An 11,888-nucleotide genomic window follows, 5' to 3' on the forward strand; every position below is an offset into this window, starting at 1 on the left:
GGGAGATTTTGCAAATGACACAAAACAGCACGATGGAGAGGATGAAGCGTAGATGGCGGAACATGGTATGCTCCAAACAAGCTCCACATCCAAGGTTCAAGTCCCAGACTTCCAGATCAACGAGCCCGTGCTGCTGCTGCCGCGAGTCGTGTCGTGTCGACATGTGAGGACTAGTTCGTGGTGCGGAGTCGGAGCGGGAGATTAACGACGGAGGATGATCTGGGACCGTTCAACGGCGCACAGGCTGAGTACGGACGGTATGCGAGAGAGCATAGGCGAAACATGAGCTACTTGCTCTTAGCTTTGTACGGTGCCTAAGATGAAAGATTGAGGGAGGATGAGAGTGAGAAACATGTGAGACACGTCTGCGCATGCATGAGATGAGATGGTTCCATGGGTGTAGAGACGCCGAACCAACGATGGGCAAGGTTTAACCCCACAGCATGCTTCTTCAGCAGCATCTAGGGCTACCAACGAACCACTGCGCACACGGACGTGGAGAAGACAACAGACGGAGAAACACTCTGCTGCGGTAAGAAGATCGAATGTGCCGTATGCTTGCGTCAACCTCCAACCCCATAGCATCCTATTGCTCGTCCATACGAGCCGACGACTTCACACGCGCACGAATCCTGCCGAACCGAGGAATACCTGAGTCGAATATCTCATCGAGGAGAAAGCATCCATCGCAAGGACGGCCATTGTAATTACTGACAAATACATAGAAGCAGGCCAAGTTACGTGGCACTGCTCTCTCAACGCCTTGAGCTTCAGTCCTGAAATCATGATGAAGCCTCCCACAAGTGTAGGTCCATCCAGTCACCTTCTATCATGTACTCCTGGCGAAGCATCATCGCCGGTTGCTTTTCGCTGTAAGAACGTAACAAAAGTATCAACATGGTCCAACCCAGAAGTTGCGTAACGTCGTTTCAGCGTCGCCGCTTGCGTGAAGCAGTTTCGTCATGCTTCTGCCAACCTTTGCGGTCCTGTAGTGTCGCCGTGAGGAGTCGGCTGTGAGACATCATATCATGCCCGTGTCCGCATCGCGGAGGGTCAGGCGTGAACCGTATATGTCATCTAAGTTGCACGGCGCGGCGTGGCGTCGCGTGGCGTGGCGTGGCGTATGTGTTGGTGAGATATCATATGTTCGAGTAGCTGTGTCACGCTTAATTCCTCCAGCCGACGTTCCAGATGACATGAGCAATGTCCCTAGCTGTATTGATGGTCTCGCTGACCCTGCCGAAGAGACCAGTTGCCACAGCATCGTCCTCTTCCTCATCGTCAATGGGCATGAACATCCCGCTACTGGTCCTTCGCATGCCTTCTATCTCGTAGTCGCCACTTCTTGGTCCAGGGCCAGGACTTGCGTTTCTCGCTCGACTGCTCGATGGACCCCCTGGCCGTCGGTCAACCAGGGCAAACGACGACTTCGGGTTACTGGCACCAAAAGACCAGGACGAGTCAGAATCGACCTCATCGTCATTGTCATGCTCCTGCTGTAGCAAAAAGTTTCTGGAAGGATTTGCAGGCCGTAGTGTCTCCTGTGATGGGCTCGGGCTCAGGTTAGCAGTGTTCCAAGACCGTCCAAAGGTGTGGTGCTGTGCTTCTTCCGTGACATCCGGGCTATCCGTTCGATATTTCAGCGTAGTCGCTGGGAGTGTTTCGATGATTCGTCTCCCGCTAGTTGAACTGCTCCGACTCCCTGCCTTTTTTCGTTTCTGCCCGGACAGCTTCTTCCTTTTCATCATCACAATACCGTCATCACTACTCGAGTCGGTGCTGCCGTTGTGCTTCACATCATCTTCTTCCTCGCTACTCTCTTCTTCTTCCTCGTCCAAAGCTGGATCCTTGCAGTCGATAGCGATGCATTGCTCCACGCGATCATCGAATCGGATGTGCCGCCTCTCTTGAGTCTCGCAAGGCGTGCCACCACTACTGGTGCTGCGGCTTGTAAAGTAGTCGACCTGGTCCCTACTAGGTGTCTCCGACTGTAGCTTGGAGTCTACGATATCCGACATGGTGCCGTATCTTCGGCCACCTCGGCCTGACAGCTGGACAGCGGATGCTGCTTGCTTGACCAGCGATGAGCTCGAGATAGACTTTTGAAGCATCACTTCCGACATGCTCCGTTTCTTCAAGATTGGCTTCTTGTTGATGAAGGAGTTGTTCTTCGAGATCTGCGAGCCTGGTTCTGATGTATTTTGGGTTATAGGGTATGACTCTGCGGATTTGAGTGGGCCGTAAAGCCATGTCACATCTGATTCCTTGAGCCTGTTCACATGTTAGAGCGAGTCCATGTCGAGGTCGCACAGTAGAGCCTACCAGTTAAGCCGTTCCGGCGAGACGGTATCGAGATCAAACTTGGTCTTTGCCCAAGTCCGCCATGAAGCATTCTCCAATCTCGACCGCTCGCCATATACCGCCTTCCTTTGAGACACAATATGCCTCCAGGAAGCCCATATATCTTCTTCTCGCCAGTCATGACTCAAGAAATCTACCTGCCGCGATGGCTCCTGCTTGATAGCACTATCATCCACGACAGTCGGCGTGGGCAGAGGCGAGTCGGAGCGTGTTGTATCTGTGCAGGTCGACTGGGTCGGCTCGCTGGAGTCATCGCAGAATGCGGGCGACGACGGCGGTACGCCTGTGCTCGCCGAGTCGTGTCGGTATGATACGTCGTCGTAGTTTGGGAAGTCGAGGTCCGTGTCCAGGGTTAGATCCGTATCTATCGACGAGTTCGTGCTGTCGAAGGCAGAGTCCAGCGTAGTGGCATTGGATATGCTCGAGAAGGAGCTGGCACTCGAGGGCGGCAACGAGACGGGTAACCGCTCCTGGTGCTCAGCATGCGGAGTAGAGGCGGCAGTCGCTTTTGGACTCGAGGAGAGCCCCGCTGTGTCGAGGAACAACGAGGAGGATGATGGGCTTGAGCGTCGTAGTGCCGAATTTTGGTAATATGACTGTCCATCAGGTTGCCTGGGGACCTGTAATACTTCGGTCATGGTGGGCACAGGTAGAAACACTCAGAACATAGGTAGCGAATGCAAAGACGGCCAAAACGAGCGTGGGAGGCGAGGGCGTGCACTGTCTCTCAGGCTCTGCTTCCTGCTTCCTGCTTTCTTTTCACCTTCACTTCAAGGGCCAGCCTGGGAGTCGAGTGTCGTTCGCTGCCAAGACCTTTTGGCGTAGGCAGTGTTTCCCTATCGCACGCACTCGTCCGGTCGTGTTGCGCGGATATGGATTGGCGGTACTCCGGATAGCGATATCGTACCGACCTGTAGCCTGTAGGAGATGGGATGATGGCGCTGAATAGGAAAGTCGATATTGCTCACTGTGCCCAGCGGAGGTGTAGATGTGGGCAATAGAGTTGGGAAGTTTCCAGGACTCCCGTGGGCGCAGTGTCGAAGAATGGACAACGGGGTGACTCTCGGGGGAGACCGCTTGGTGCAGAGAGCTGGGACTAACTTGGCGTCCGCTGGACCATACGGCTCGAGGTCCCCTCGGTCGTCTTCGTCTGCTGGGGCTGCAGCTGTGTTCCTCTGCGGGGTCTGCTGGCGATAGGCAATCCGCGACCAGAAGGCGTCAAGACTGATGAGGATGCGCGCAGTATCGGCGACGCATGTATATTGATCGTGCTGCTGCTGGTGCTACGGCTACGGCTACGGCTACGGCTACTCTACTTGGCGGCGACTGTGCGCGAGCGTGCTCAGACGGGAGGGCGGCAAGGTGAGGTGAGAGGTGAGGGTGCATTTCTGGTTGTGCAGCGTGCAGCGTGCAGCGTGCAGCGTGCAGCGTGCAGTGTGCAGTGTGCAGAGCGAAGAGTGGGTATGCAGAAATGCAGGTTTTTGCAGGCATGCGAATCGTGGCCAGAACGCCAGCGCTGATCTCTTCCGTGCTGTCGTCCTCTCCAGGCCAGGGACCAGCCTACTCCGCGCACCAGCGACGTCTATCGAGCGCGATGCTCTTTCACCATCGCCCTTGATCACGATATCACACATCACCGCCCTCACCACCCTCAGCGCTCCCGAATGCTGCTTCCGCCACCGACACCGCTTTGTGCGATGTGCACCAAAACAGACGCCTAGCGCCGCCGTCTTTGTTGCTGTTACCTCACCTTATCCGCCGCCACCGCACGCGTACATGCAAGAAGAGCTGTCTCTGTCTCCTCTACTCCCCTCCCAGCAGACACGCCTGCCGAGCAGCTTGGCAAGGCAGTCCACGCAAACGGTACAGTAGCATCGGATTGCGTTTCCACTGACTCTTGTCGTCGCCCGTACAGCACGCGGCATAAAGCATACAGGTGACAGGCTCCGCAACTACATGTACGACTGCTGGCGCGGACATGACACGCAGCTCGCGCATCATCTGTGATAAGCTGCGCGCTGCTCCGCAACCACTGACTGGCTCTTCCCGCCTGCCACGGTGGACGACGGATCGCTGTGCAGAAACGTTGTCGCCTTGTCGCCATGGCTGCGGGAAGCCCTGCGTGCCCTGCAACATCGCTCCGTACATGCACGGTGATGGGTACGAGCGGCTGTCTGCTGCAGCTAGCTATGGATGCAGCGGGTCACCAGCAGGCCCAGAATACATGTACGTACCTCTTCAACGCTTCCACCAGAGCAGGCCGACACGAGCATGCCCCTTCACATTGCAAGTAAAGTTGAGTGAGCTGCCAGACATCGATGAACCGGCAGTATTGACTGCCCTTTGGCGCTTTATCAGGAACACGATGCGCCAGTATCAAAGTCTTATCTCCACCTCCACCACACCTCTGAACACCCAGGATTGCGAGCTCCAAAGCTCCATATTTCTCCAACATTGCTTGCACACTTGCCACTGTTCTGACTTGGATCAACCGTCCAATTGGCAGAGCATTCCTGCACTTCGACCCTCCTCCACACCGTGTGGAGCGAGCATTGTTTGAGCGTACGGACGAACATGCATGTTTGCATTTACGACGCTCTCGATGTTGCCGGATTGCCATGCGTGCTTGGTGGTATCACTCTCCGCATCCCTGCGAGGCAATGCAGCTGTGGCGATGCGCCTTTCTAACTTTGTCATTGCACGAGCTTCCTGGCCAAATCTTGGTCGTCCATATCTACGAGCGCGTCCAATTGCATAGCTGATTGAGCGCAGGGCGCGCGGTGAGGGTCGTCGTTATTCTGTAGTTCGAGCGTTAGTCGTTCCGAAGGGAGGTACGACCGTAGGACCACGACGTAGCGAGAACGTAGGACTACAATAGACCCTCTAAGCGCCCCGGAGCGAGATTAACAATTAGACTCTGTCACCTGTTGCGCGTGTATACGCATACGCGTAGCGTATGTGTATGCGGTCTGTGCTTAGGGGGGTAGGTCGCTAGATAAAAGCCCTCGCTACCAAATCGTACTAGGACGCTTATTAGTCGAAGAAGAACTTATAATTATTTAATTAGATAGGCGATTCTATAGCGCTAGCTCTAACCTTATTAATATACTATCGTACTATACTATTACCGCTTTACTCCCCTTTAAAACGTTATAGCTATAGTAATATAGCTATAATAATATATATAGAGATAGATTACACCCGGGGTATATACTCTAACCGAAATATTATACCCGCTATATCTATATATATATATATATAGATATATATATAAGCCGGAGCCGAACGTAATTATACCTCCTCTATCTATCTATAGAGTAATAATCGAAGTAGAATATTTAGCGCTAGAGATCGTAGTAGTAGTATTAGTAGTAGAAATAAAGAGATAGATCTATAGTAGTGTTAGTATTAGTACTAGTATTAGCGATAGGAAGTAGATTACGCCTAAGAAATAGATTACGCTAGAGCCGGACGAACGACTATAACTAGTAGAATATACTAGGCGAAGGAAGTAGAATAGTTCAACGCGAAGGATATAGATATAGTAGAGGATAATAATAGTACGGAATATTATACTATATATAAGGTATTTCTTATAACGTACTTTACTACCGAGCGGGCTATACTACCGAGCGGGCTACTTTTACTAAGAACTATACTACTTCTACTTTAATTACGACGGTATCTTAATACGACGATATCCTATAGAATCGTTACTAGGAGGACAATTCCTCTTTAGATTCTTCGCTATCTAGCGAGTCTACTTAATAGGTACGTACGTTATGTCCCGACTCGCTATATCGCTTATAGCGTCGTAGCCTTAGTACTAGCCGAACACTATCTAGCGACTCTCTACTCACTTCCTACCTCCTAGTATCCTCTAGAGGTATTAATTACGACGCCTTATCGAAAGGTTAGAGACCCTCTAGACTGAATATACTTACGCTTTCGTACTTTCCGCTATATAAGGGCCTCGTTAGACTTACGTAGCTTACTAATCTCGCTTCGTATAAGAGCTATCTAATACGCTATCTCTCTACTCCCTCTCTATTGCCCTATTAAACGACCTTCCTCTTTCTACTACGCCTACCTAACCCGTAACGACGCTCTAAGACGTAATAACACCTATTATAAACCCTGTCTCGTCGAAGTTGTAGGTGTCCTAGTTAAGGATACTATACTTCTCCTTTATATTACGTATAAGTAAGAACTACTTCTCGATAACGTCTAGATCTTCTATTAGGGCTCGCTAACGATCGTATCTACGTATTATACGAACCTTTAGCTCACGATGCCGCCTATTAAACCTATCTATCTAATTAAGACTAGCGGGCTTAAGACTCTTCTCTTATAGTAATAAATCGGCTATTACTCGTATACTAGCCTTTAATAGCGGGAAACCTCTAAGATCTAGCTCGAGTATATACTTAAGTATCACCCTCTCTTCTAGCTCTATAAGCTTCTTCGAATTAGGCTCGTAGTCACTCCGAGGAGGTCGTCTATTCAATCGATACCCTAGTATAGTTTAAGACGCGTCGTATACCTTTATAGTAAGTCGATTCGTGATTGTCGCGTCGCGTTTCGTAGCCTAGATAGCTAAGGTCAGTTTGGCTTCGTTTGAAGACAATATACGCTATAATAGTAGTTATATAGCTATATCTATAGAAGTGGTATAGTTCTTAGTAAAAGTGGCCCGCTCGGTAGTATAGCCCGCTCGGTAGTAAAGTACGTTACTATATTATATTATTTATTATTATTAGTAAGGTCTATCTCTATACTTATCTATTCTTCCTAGGCTTATATATCTTAGGTTCCTAATCTACTTAGCTATAGCTAAGATTAGAACGACCTAACGATTCGTATTTAACCTTACTCGTTTACCGCTTAGCTAAGGTCTCTCGGTCTCCTAGGCGGCGGGTATATCGGTACTAGGTCGTCCGTTCTCTTACGATTACTTACTTCGAGCCCCCTATAGAGCCCTATATCACGGTTCACCTCGTAAGGCTATACTTAGTACTACGTAACCTAGTACGCTAGCGCGCCCGGACCCTAGACCCTAACCTCGATGTTTACTTTATCGCGGCTTCGCGACTTTCTTATCTTCTCTTCTTTGTAGAACTTATTCGATTCTAATATATTAATACGTTTACGCCCTATCTTACGCCTTGTCCGTATTATTAAGTTCTACCGCCCTTAGATCGCCGAGCCGTACGATTATAGACTACGTATCGCTACTACGACCGCGTACGACCGAGACTCGAATAGCCGTAGGTACTAATACGACGATCGGACTAGATAAATTATCCTTTATCCTAAGACTTAACCTAAACACTCTTATAAAGGCGTTCCTCCGAGAAGCCCGATAAAAGCGGAACGGCGTACTTAGCGTAGCGTAGTAAGAGGTAGAAGACGAGTCCTAGTAGGATCCGGATTTCGACGATACCGTAGGTATAGAACGACTACGTAATATAGCGTAAGAGATATAGAACGAGACTTAGGGTCGCGGAGATACTAAGTAGGCTCCTTAGTAAGAGGAAGAACGTCGGCGCTAGAAGTACTAAGAGCTACTACGTAATAAGTATAACCGACGTTAGTCTAAGAAGGAAACTCGACTCCGTATAGGTAGAGAGGATAAGACCTTATAATAGGGTATACGTACGCGGAAGGAGGAATATCTTAGCTACCGCTATACGATACCGATTAACTTTACCTAGAAGGACGAAGAGGTAGAATATAGGCTACGGTATAACCCTACCGAGTTCTAGATCGCTAAAGCCGAGGAGCTTTCTTGCTCGGTTACTAAGAACCTAGAAGCCTAAAGGTTAGATATTAGACGACCTAGACATCGTTACTAATAGTCGACCCTACGACGCTAGCGTAATATAGATATAACTTAAGGCAAGCTAAGGCTTAATATATAGTTAGCTTATCTAAGGTATACTACGGTATAATATAGACTCTCGACTTAAGGCTTACTACGGTAAGATATATAGTCTCTCTACGGTTAGCCCGACGTAAGCTAGCGCTTCCTAATAGTACGGTTCTTCCTTACGGATATACCCTACGGCGATATATTTCCGCGTACGAGGGCGTACGGCGGTTTAAGAGGGGGGTGGTATTACGGTTTACCTCGTAAGGCTATACTTAGTGTCACGTAACCTAGTACGCTAGCGCGCCCGGACCCTAGACCCTAACCCTAACGTTTACTTTATCGCGGCTTCGCGACTTTATTATCTTCTCTTCTTCGTAGAAATTATTCGATTCTAAGGTATTAATATATTTACGCCCTATCTTACGCCTTATCCGTATTACCCTACTCCCTTCTAAGGTTATTACTATAGATATCTAGCCGGCGTAGCGACCCTTACCTATCTCGCTCGTACTTATACCGCGATTCCTACCGGGCATTAGTTTGAGTATACCGGGTACTTTCGGCTATAGTACGCGTATCGAGTCTCCTCCCTTAGGTAGTCTTTCCCTAAGTAAGGGCCGGCGTATTAGAGGTACTTTAGCCTTTTTTCTCTGTACTTAGGGGCGATATGTCCGTATTAATAGTAGTAGAAGCATTAGAGTACTCTATAGCTACTCTAATAGATCTCTATATCTAGTTACTCGTAGTTCTAGAACAGTCCCTTATCTAGGCCTTAGTTCGCCTATTCCGCCGTCTCTACCTAGACTATTAGGGATAAGTACGTCTTTATAGGTTCTACGGTCCTATAGAGCTATATCGCCTTCGTAAGTCGTAGTCCTAGGGATATAGCTTAGCTTTATATTTAGAGCTAAGGGAGATCTTCGACCTTAAATGTTCTAGGTACTCCGTAGGCTATTAGTATATATTATTAGTAAGAGACCTTTACTAATTTCGTAACCTTTCTTGTCTATTCCTTATAGGTCTCGAGCTTACGTTTATTAGATTCTTAGGTAGTAAAGAGTCTTACGGCGTCGGTCGATTCTACCTTTGCCCCTACGACCTCCTTCTAGCTAATCCTATCTACGATCTCCTTACTTATAAGAGCTATAATCTCCTATTACTCTATCGGTTCGGTAATATATAGTCGTACTACTATACTCGCCTTTATCGGTTACGGCTTCGCGCCTATAGCGACTATTACCTATATAGTAGGCTTATACGACATATTCGAAAGCTCTTATTAAGGCTGTTCTAACGATCTATAAAGTAGGCTACTGCCCCTAGAATTAAGGCAGTTCTACCTTATTTAATTTAGATAGCTTAAAGTTCCCTTTACCCTATTTCTTTAGCTCTAAACGCCGCGGAGTTACCTAGCTATATTAGGTAACTCCTAGGTAATAGTAGCCTAGGCTACGGTACTACCGGCGCCTATAGCTCTATAGGCGAAGCTCCCCTAAGATAACTAGTAGTAAGTTATAGAGGACGTAAAAAGTATAGAAACTAACAATTAGCTCCTATACCGGTTTCTATAGGTAATAATTACTTAGCTACGTACGGCGCTTATACTATCGTATTACCGAGGGTAATAAGAAATAAGGACGACGCCTTAGGCGATTAATAAGGCTACTTAGAATCAATATCCCTATAGCTAGGCATTGGTCGCGGTATCGATACTAGGCCCCCGCCTAACGTACGATATAGTTACGATCCGTATTATAGTAAAGGAAGACTAGGCCGAAGTTACGAAGCTATTAAATAAGGAGCTCGCCTAACGAATTAATTAACTAGGGGTAGTCGTAGTGAACTAATAGTCTAACGGCACTCTATAGATCTATACTAGCTCTACTACTACTAGAAGGCACCTAGAGGTATAGCTATAGTAGGTATCTAAGGTTACGGTATTAGCGAAGGTCTTAATAAAGTAATTTACGATCCTAGTCTACGATATACCTAAGGAGTTCGACCTAACTAACTAAGGTCACCTACGTACTCTCTAAGAGGACAACCCGGTTACTCTTAACTCTCTAATCTAGAAGGCGACTTAGCTCTATAGGAAATGGCTAGAAGGTAAGAAGGCCTCGGCGCTAATAGTATAGCTATAAGACGCGAAAGCGGCGGATCTAGTAATAGAACAAGGCCTAATCTAGTAATATAGCCTTAAGATAGTAGAAAAGTACTCCTTATCCTTTCGTGTCCTCTAATGCTTTAAATACTAATAGTATAGACACTAAACCTACACGTATATAAACAAGTAGGCCTACTCGAACTATATAGGAGACTATATATCTAGGGACTATATATCGGCTACGAGACGGTACGCGAACTGTCCGGGGTACTACCTATCGTATAGCGCGGAATGCCTATAGCGGAAACTAGCGAAAAACAAGGCAATTATAAACAGAACCGTCGCCCTAAGATTCTACGGCGACCGTAAGGCTAGCCTATACCGGAACTAGCTAGCGGCGGTCGGGTATAAGCGCCCTAGGGCCGAGAATAATATAAAGGATACGTAACCTAGGGCGTACGGGAGGCTACGTACTCTACTAGCTATAGCGAGGGAATCTAACTAGGCCCGGCTCCCCTTTAGTATATAGCCGATAGGCGTAGACTAGGACGCGCTAGGTAGTAGGATATAGGATATTATAGAGGAAATAATTATCGATAACGATAACTAGCCTCAATACGCTTAGTATTATATAGTATAATGTTAACTATAGTAAGGATATAGTCTAGAACTATCTCCTATACGAGGCGGACCCGTACGTCTACTACGTCCTAGTAATCTAGGAGCTATAGATTAACCCGTACTATAAGAGACTAACGACCTATAAGTAACTAGGCTATATAATATATCTACGAAGCGACGGTAGACCCCGTACGTGCTTCTATATTAGTAAGAACATATAAGAATCCGACTAGGAGGTAGTATACTATATAGACAAAGAAGGCGGGGGCGGTATTACCTCCCTCTACGTAGGTAGTACCTAGATACACAACCTATATATACAACCGCTAGCCTCGAGGTCTAGCCGCGACCTTAGGGTCTATAGACACCTAGATAGTACGCTTAAGAGACAAGGGTACTACATCGTAGTAGGAGACTTTAATATATACTACCCTTCCTAGGAAAGCCTTATATAGCCGTACCCTATAGCCGACGGAGTACTCGACTTAATAGCGAGTAACGTAATTGCCCTTAATACCCCGAAGGACCTAGGTACCTAGAAGAGAGGGGGACTCTAAGGCACGATCGACCTCTCCTAGATCTTAGATAGCTACTACTATATAGTAACCTACTATAGGATCGAACATAAACTCGAGGCATCGTTAGACTATATACTAGTTAGGACCTCTATTACGACATAGATATAATATATACTAGTAAGAACCCCTAAGCTAAACTAGGGAAAGGCCTACTAGGCTAATATCTAGGCGTACCTCGACGACTCCGAGAGGCTAGTCTAGATCGCGTAGTAGTAATATAATAGTAAAGACGAGATAGACGAGGTAGTCTAAGGGTTAATAGACGAGATAAGAAAAGCGACCTTACTTTACGTTCCGCTTACCTAACTAATAATATAGTCTAAACTATACTAGAAGCCGAAGTATACTACGA

At 47.5% G+C, this 11,888-nt stretch overlaps 1 protein-coding gene across 1 annotated transcript; it reads right to left on the bottom strand.

Moving 5' to 3' along the window:
* Positions 1-1,166: 1,166 nt before the first annotated feature.
* CLAFUR5_00854 (uncharacterized protein) lies at positions 1,167-2,999 on the bottom strand (the record flags this gene model as incomplete). Its single annotated transcript, XM_047900002.1, has 2 exons — positions 1,167-2,271; positions 2,323-2,999. The coding sequence occupies 2 exons, from the start codon at positions 2,997-2,999 to the stop codon at positions 1,167-1,169; spliced, it is 1,782 nt and encodes a 593-aa protein (XP_047756302.1).
* Positions 3,000-11,888: the final 8,889 nt, after the last annotated feature.

The sequence above is a fragment of the Fulvia fulva genome, chromosome 1 (genome assembly GCF_020509005.1).
Source record: "Fulvia fulva chromosome 1, complete sequence".
Classification (NCBI taxonomy): domain Eukaryota; kingdom Fungi; phylum Ascomycota; class Dothideomycetes; order Mycosphaerellales; family Mycosphaerellaceae; genus Fulvia; species Fulvia fulva.